Source organism: Vigna unguiculata, chromosome 9 (genome assembly GCF_004118075.2).
Source record: "Vigna unguiculata cultivar IT97K-499-35 chromosome 9, ASM411807v1, whole genome shotgun sequence".
Classification (NCBI taxonomy): domain Eukaryota; kingdom Viridiplantae; phylum Streptophyta; class Magnoliopsida; order Fabales; family Fabaceae; genus Vigna; species Vigna unguiculata.
In genome coordinates this window covers 34,996,725-35,004,764 of record NC_040287.1, presented here as the reverse complement: position 1 = coordinate 35,004,764, position 8,040 = coordinate 34,996,725, and the positions used below count along the sequence as shown (strand labels likewise).

General features: G+C 32.1%; 1 protein-coding gene across 4 annotated transcripts; it reads right to left on the bottom strand.

Annotated features, from left to right (window-relative positions):
• Window positions 1–287: 287 nt before the first annotated feature.
• On the bottom strand, window positions 288–3,093 carry LOC114163987 (F-box protein FBW2). Of its 4 annotated transcripts, none has more exons than XM_028048414.1 (4): window positions 2,920–3,093; window positions 2,659–2,821; window positions 1,484–1,796; window positions 288–1,277 (listed from the first exon to the last, which is right to left on the bottom strand). In XM_028048414.1, the coding sequence occupies exons 3-4, from the start codon at window positions 1,789–1,791 to the stop codon at window positions 620–622; spliced, it is 966 nt and encodes a 321-aa protein (XP_027904215.1). In that variant the 5' UTR covers window positions 1,792–1,796; window positions 2,659–2,821; window positions 2,920–3,093; the 3' UTR covers window positions 288–619. The 4 variants fall into 4 exon arrangements, with proteins under 4 accessions (XP_027904215.1, XP_027904217.1, XP_027904216.1 ...); XM_028048416.1 differs by having other exon boundaries at window positions 2,945–3,054; XM_028048415.1 differs by lacking the exon at window positions 2,920–3,093 and having other exon boundaries at window positions 2,659–2,913.
• Between the last annotated feature and the right edge of the window lie 4,947 nt (window positions 3,094–8,040).

Genomic DNA, 8,040 nt, shown 5'->3' with positions numbered 1-8,040 from the left:
AAGCTTTATTAGTTCCATGAAGTGGAAACAGAAATCACCAAAAAAATATAAAAAAAATATTCGAGGGTCGTTTTCGAAAAAGGTTGGAAATTACATAATTAATCGAAGTACAACTATAGCACGGCATCTCAGAAGTGTTTCTCAAATCAAACCCAAAAACTTATCCACTTTAGGATATTTTAGATATATTTTTAACTTCATTATAACATTGAAAAAAATCCATCAAACTAGTTAGTTTAACCAGGTATTATATGGGATAATGTTTTAGCAGTGCAGAAGAACAAAGATTGAAAATCCAATTGAGCAACCTCATCAAACAGACATGTTCAAGAAGGTACAATATGGTTAAACCAGAAGTTCCAATTACATGTAGAGCTCTAACATGGGAAACAGGGAGTTTTTTCTTCCCTTTCCTTTGCCTACTTAAACAAGAAATCTAAGGTAGGTCAATAACAACATCACTCAGTTATGCATATGCTAGGCAGAGCAAGCCAAACTTACTTCAATTCTGAAGGAAAAACACATGATTCATAGGACACCACATAAAAGTAAAGTAGAAGGAAGCATTAGTTACAAGAGTAGAAAAAACATACACTTGATCACAAGTAAAGCAACTAGCTTATGGAGATGGAGGCCAATACATTCCTGCATCTTCTATCCCTTCATAAAACCCGAACTGAAGCTCATCTAGCCTCCCTTCATCATCCCACATTCCATCATAACTGTCACTATCATCGACATAGTATTCACCCATGCCACCAGCCACGAAGTCCCAAGCCAAGTACTCAGAAGCATCTGACACATCTGAGAAATCATCCCACCCATCACTCTCGTAAGTGTCGAGAACAAAAGGCCCCAAAACCTTCAGCTTTGGGAATTTCTGCTTCAAGAACATGTTGTCCAATGTCACACCCCAACACCCCCTTTGATCCAAAAATTCAAGCTTTGGGCAGTTCGCAAGTATTTGGAGGACACCCGAAGTGCTGATAAGATGATACGCCATTTCAAGATGTTTGAGCTTAGGCATTGTGGAGGAAATTGCATATGCTTCATCATCTTGATAGGGCTTGCCTGCAGTATCCAAAGGATGCATGTTTCGACACAACCCTTCTAGCAGTTTGCAGTTCTTGCCAATCATCTCAAGTGCATAGGGGCCGATTTTAATGCAGTAGCTCACATCCAAGAACGAAATCATAGAAAGCCTCCCAGCAATCTGTTCCACAATGGCATCACTCATACTGCTCCTTGGCAGCCGCAAAGTCTGGAGGGAACAGGCACTTGCAAAAGAGTACAAGGATTTTGAGTAAGAAACATTGGTAACTATGTAATGTGAACTAGCAGTAGCAGCATTAGGACATGAATTGTGCCAAATTTATATTCTAATGCCAAAGTTGTCAGCAATTAGCACAGTGATTAGAAAACTATGCATCCACATGATTTACACTAAAGTTTAAAGTGTATGTAATTAATTAAAATTGCTTACTTTTCAGCAATGAAAGTGAAGATGCTTTCAGTTTGGAGACCAGAAACACTGAGTTTGCGGAGGGATCCACAACTTCTTCTGATGAGCATCTCAAGTAGCCGATCGAGTTGGTCGGGCTGGCATCTGCTGCTCCAATCCTTAATGTCTATCTCTTGCCAGCAGTAGGGTCCAGTTACTGCATTGGCCCATGATTTACACACTCTGGGGATCACCGTTACCCTGTCCTGAAGAGAAAGATTTGTGAAGATTACCCCTAGGGCATCAGGAATCAATTCTGCCCAACTTCGAAATTCACACGCTTCTTCCATCCAATCTATAAAACAACAAAATTTCAAAATTTTGTGGTTTATTGTTCAGGCTCAAGCATCAAATACAAAGATGTATATATCAATGAAAAAAGTATTAACAAAAAAATGGAACTCTCCACAGAAAAGGCCAAAAAAAAAAAAAATAGAATAACCAGATTCAGTGACTCGCACATACACCAAAATATCTGTCACAAGCATGTGAATGAATAGTTTAATTTCAAATATTCTCTGAATAACAGGTAAAAGGAAGCATCTTTCGGAAAGGGTTAGAGAGATCGAAAACCGGAAGACAAAGGGAATTTCGATAGCAAGAAATCAAACTTCCCTGATTGAAGATAATTGAAAAGATCTCAACTTTACAAGTTCATCTCACAGACTCTCCCACAAGAAGAACTTGGGAATACATAACATGTCAGAAATTTTCCACACCAGAAAAAATAAAATAAAAAATGCGAGAACATTTCCCTTAACAGAACTGAAATTGAAGTACATTTTTTAGCTTTTCCGCAACAAAGCCTCCACAAGCTTGGGAGAATGCCCAAAATCACACAGTCCAAGCCACAAACAAAGAGTCGGCCAGCCCTCCAGGCTTTTGCAAAGAAAACCCAGAAGAAAGAGAGGAAGGAAGGAGAGAAAAGAAAAAAACAAGAAATTTAGTTTTTAAGGTACCAAATCTTGAGTAAACAAAGAATCCAGAGATTGGTTTTCTTTCTTTTGTCTGGGAAAGTGAGGGGAGGATTCTTAGTTCTGTGAGTGAATAAACAAAAGGGTAGGTGAGAAAGAGAGAAAGAAAGAAAGAAAGAGAGAGAGAGAAACAAAAATAAAAAAGAGTCACATGCAACAAAAAGGTATGAGATTTAGAGTTACCAGAGGAAATCTTAGATGAGGAGACCGTGTTCCTTGGAGAAGCTGAATTATGGAAGCAGTGAGCGTCTAATCCGCCACATGCGCCGGGAAAAAGAGAGGAAAGGGAAAGCTACACAACAAGACACGTCTTCCCACCTACCCTCCGATTCAATGCAACCACCAGCTGCAACAAGAACAAGAGTAAAGCCACAGTAGAATAGAAAACAAAGGTACATGTGTAATGTGTGTGTGAAGTGTGTAGAGAGTAGAGAGTGAAAGTACTGGTTGAGATGAAGAAATAGCAAACCAATGGATGATAGATAGAGTGAGTCCTTTCAACCAAAAAGGACTAGAGTATTGTATTTGCGTATAGCTGGAGGCTAAATAAAAGAGAACACACACACAAGAAGCAAGATAAATACCAATGAATGTTTTGTTACTGCAATACTCAAACTGTCAATTTTGTCTTAGCCCAGAAGATTTTAAAACATCAAGAAAAGAAGAAAAAAAACATTAAATTGTTATTAAAAGGTCAATTTTGGCAAGAAAACATGACAGATATTTAATGACATCGTCATCCCCACGGTACCACCTTTTTAATGTCAAATAAAATTACTCGTAGTATTTAATACTCCCAAATAAAAAACATTAAATATTTTCATTTGGTGAAACCTATTGATGAAAGAGATTATTAGGAGAGTGAGTAAATGTAGAGAGAGAAGGAACAGAAGAGAACAGAAGAGAACTCACTCACGAGTTATTAGAGTTAGAAGCGGGGTTGGGAAAAGGGTTACACCGACACGAGTCGGTAGTAACTGAGTAGGTTGACTGGAACTGGTGTTGTGTGTGAGAGAAGAATGTCTTTAAAAAAGAGGGTATATACTGTGGGCATGTGAAAATGGCACGGGCGAGTGGTGAAGATTGAAGTTGACTAGAGGACAAGTTGTTGAATTTCAAAACCAACAAGTTTCTATGAGGGTTACCAATTCTTACAAACTTAGATTACAGGTGTACTATCTTAAATGCGCCACTTAAACCCTTTGGAGGGGTTTCAAAAATCACACCAAAATTCATTTCATCACTCCACAACTTTTGCAGTCAATATTTTTCACACCCTATTTATTACTCAACAGTTTCTTATTTCCACACCATATTTTTTTCATGACTTGGAGCCAAAGATACAAATAAATTGGCAAGTATTAATCTGGTGGAGGAAAAGAACTGAATTTAAGAAATATTAGTTAATGAAACCACATGCAATAACACTGAGATATGGAGGAATGACAGTCAAATTATAACACGTTTTAATTTTGAAAAAAATATATGACGATTATTCCCATCTAACTTGTACTATCTAGTAATATTCGGTGTGTTTTTACTGTGTTTAATACTTCAATAGAATTTAATCAAAAATTTTCTAATGCAAAACATTTGGTTTAAAAAATATATTATAAAATATATCTTTATTTAAATTTTATTCTTCTATTGTTTTTGTGTTTTAACTGTTAGAAAAGAGTATTCTACCTTAAAACATAAATATATTCATTCTTATATATTTCAAGTGCATTTTATTTTTGTTAAGTTTGATTTTACAGTTCAGAAACATTAAAAGCCTGGACCCACTTTGTATTTATTTTGGAATTAATACATTCTAAAAACTCGGTTCCGAAACAGAGAATTCATTACAAAAGGAAATGAGAGGTGACAAAAGAATTTTGTGGGTGTAAAAAGTAAGTCTCCTTCAATAAAGCTTAATGTCAGGTTCACAAGAGGCCCAAAACCAAAAAAAATGTTTTTTTTTGTGTGTTAGTTCTAATTTGTTGAAGAAAAACTCTTTTAAAATGTTAAGTCGGCTTTTATTTGGAGAATGCGAGGAATGAAATCATTAGTTTTTTTTTTATTTATTTCAAATATAGAACATTAACACTCTTTTGTAACAATATTAGGACATTTAGATTATAGAGTTAAAATTTATTATTTAATATAGTATCAGAGTTTTAAAGTCTATCATATATCGGTTGAATTTATTGTTCATCTGTTATCAATTATTAAATTATTTATTAATGTCAAGTCATATGTTTAAAATATATGTCTCAAAGGGAAAGAGTGTATCGGAAGTGCTATATAGATAAGCTTAATTTAAATGATATAAATGAATATAAATATCAATTTATATAATAATTTTATAAGATTAAGTTAAATTTAATAAACATGACAAAAGACAATGTTATTTTGTAAAAATATTTTTTTATTCATCCATCTAAAATTATTATTTTTAAAATTGGTCTCTTATTTTTTAACAGGCCTCATGTATTTCTTAAATCAGTTAAAATTTGGGAACAAACGAATTCAAACATCTAAATTTTGAATTTTTTTATATAGGACTAAATTGAAGTCTAGATTCAAAATATAATTATGAAAAATTGAAGTAATAAATAATAATTAAACAAAATAATATTATTATTCGTAGCACTAGTTATGGGATCCACCAAGATGTTCCAGCAGAAATCAGAGATGCTCTTTTGAACTCTTTGAAGTAGCCATCCTAAGGGTTGACCACATGGAGGCCCATGTGGTTGTTTAGTGCAATCAAAGAAGAGCTATGTGGGCCGTAAATGGGCTGGTGGAAAGGGAAATCTGTACCCATAAAAAGCGACGAGTCTCCTGAAGGAAAAGAACCGGTAAATGAAGAAGATAATTCAAGGAATTTTTTTTTTATCATTTATAATAAGATTATTCAGTTTATAAAACATATTTTTTATCTGTACTGCACTGTACAGAGAAAATATAAACAAATATAGTCTATAAATATGTCCTATTCGAAGAAGACAAGAGAATTACGACCAGAACATACAAACTGTGAATAATAATTTAAGTGGTTATATTTTGAAAACTTCAGGAGCACTTGGTATTTTTTCAATATAAATTATTTCTCACTTCTTGCAGGTAATTTGGTAACACTCATCATAGTCACTTTTCTGCATTATGATGAATGATTGTCTATGAATAACCGGAACAACTATAGGGGAGGAAAATACAACAATAGGGGGAAAAACTTCTATCCAAAAAGAAAAAACAAAGTTAAGGAAATGACCGAAAAAAGACAGCATGTATGTGATGCGGCAAAAGAAAGAACAGGACCTACTTGAACAAAGAAAGCATGTTTCAGAACATTCTTAATTTCTGCGTTAGATGAGATATTTTCGCAGAAAGCTGGATGTGGGGCAATCATCCCATCAAACATAATTGGTTCCTTTGTAGGGTTCAGTAATTGCTTTGCTGTAACCATGCAAATCACATTTTGCTATGTCCACATACATTATTTCTGGAATTGGACAATACTTCTCATTCATTGTGTTCAATTATTTTCATCACCATATTTTTATAACCACAGCATAATTTTCTTTTTTTTATTCTTCTGAAAAATAACATTTTGTTTCTTGTTAGTGATATGGACCAGGTTTATCTATTACTAGAAAGACTCAGATATCTGTCTACATTGAGTACCATGGTTACCAGTACTCCTGGGATTTATGTAAACAAAAATTGTAAAACAGTTTTTATTTACTTAAAAATATCGTTGTGACATTAATAAAGAGGTCATTTTTTTTTTTATGTAAAAGAAAATAAAACACATTATGTCCAGTAAGTATTTTACTGCTAAGTGAATGTGACAGTATAATCCATCAGGATGCACAACATTTTACATTTAATTTTTTATGTCATTTTTGTATAAAAGAAACCCAGTAAAATGATCATATTGATTTTTTTTTATTTCTCATTCATGTTAATAAAGGTGTAATTTTTAATTATGTGTACTGTAAAAAATATATATTGAAAAGATGATTATTACAAATAAGAACTAGATCATGAACGAAGCATAAATATGAATCTTACAATATTTTTTAAGAACTCAAATCTGTAATAGTTTATACAATTGTAATAATAAATTTGAACATTAATATATCTTTTAAAAAATTTAACTATTTTTCTCAGTAAAATCTACATGATGGATTCATCATGCAAGTAACTCAGTGAAAGATAATTCTAAAAGAAATAAAGGTTATATTTACTAAGTTATTTTATTTAGTTTATAACTTCTTTTACTTTGTTTGTTTATTAAAAATATATATTGAAAACTCAAGCTCAATATAGGTCGAAAGTTCTAGAAGCTCATCATCACATTCTTAATCGCTTAGTACACTTTGTACAGAAGTCGTGGGTCACTTAACAATTTATTTTTCTTGAGCTCTCTAAATTTTCACAAATTTTGTTTTCGTCCGACAGGATAATTAACTCATCCAACACCTTGTATTGGAGCTAAGATCTCATAACTTTGCTTACAAAACCAGTCACTTTAAGTTCTCTTCAAATTTTTTTAAAATATTTTCACTCAATAAGTTCTCTTGAATTTTTTAAAATATTTTCACTCAATAATACTGGTGTCCCAAACTTCTAAGAGTGATTTTCACTACATTTGTCCAACATATAGATTATTTTGAACTCTCTGAAATCTCAATTTTTCATTGTTCATAATTTTAGAAAACATGATGGATATATAAGTTTGATTCATTGCATGTATTTTTATCCCGTTTTCAAGTTGTAATAGGTTGTAATTTAGTTCTAAAATATGTCATTATAGACCAATTAATACAAATTACTTACCTTTTATTTGTTTTTCAATATTGTATAATTAGGGATGTTAACGGAGCAGATTTACTGATAAATATTTATCTCATATCTGTACTCATATCCGTGGACCGTGCATGTATCTGTTATACAGATACCCGTATATTTTTTAATATCCACGAATACCTGCAGATATTATTACAAAAGAAAAAAATTAATATGTAACAATATATTTTAATTATAAATTCAAATAAAATACAATACATAAATTTCATAAATTTCAAATAAAGTACAAATAACTCTTTTGAATAGTGTTGAATGACAGTTTGTAAAGAAATTAAGATTTTTTAAAAATTAATTGATAAAAATATAACACATTCAAAATCAAGGTGTTAATGTTTTAATCTTATTTTTTTAATTTTTTTAATTCAAATTAGAGTATAACAGGTACGGGTCAATAGGTATGGATACTATGATACTCGTACCCACCATGTTAGCATGCAGGTATAAAAAATAGTTGTACCTGTTACACGCAGATATTCATTTACAATACCATCTGCAAATTTTATATCTGATTATCCACCGATACAAAATTTTGTTGACATCCTTACATATAATCATTTAATCACAACATCAACACATATTCAAAACAACACAACAAACAATATTTCTCATGCTATCTCATCACATATATCCTAACATCATCAAATCGATCAATAGATAGAATAAAACAATCAAATTAAATTAAATAACAAGTTTCGCTTACCTGAAATT

Excerpts from the sequence above, each read along its gene's own strand:
- LOC114163987 (XM_028048414.1), bottom strand. The coding sequence starts at position 1,791 with ATGGAAGAAGCGTGTGAATTTCGAAGTTGGGCAGAATTGATTCCTGAT. Across the intron at positions 1,278-1,483 it reads TTCACTTTCATTGCTGAAAA|TGCCTGTTCCCTCCAGACTT; the intron begins GTAAGCAATTTT and ends CTCTTTTGCAAG.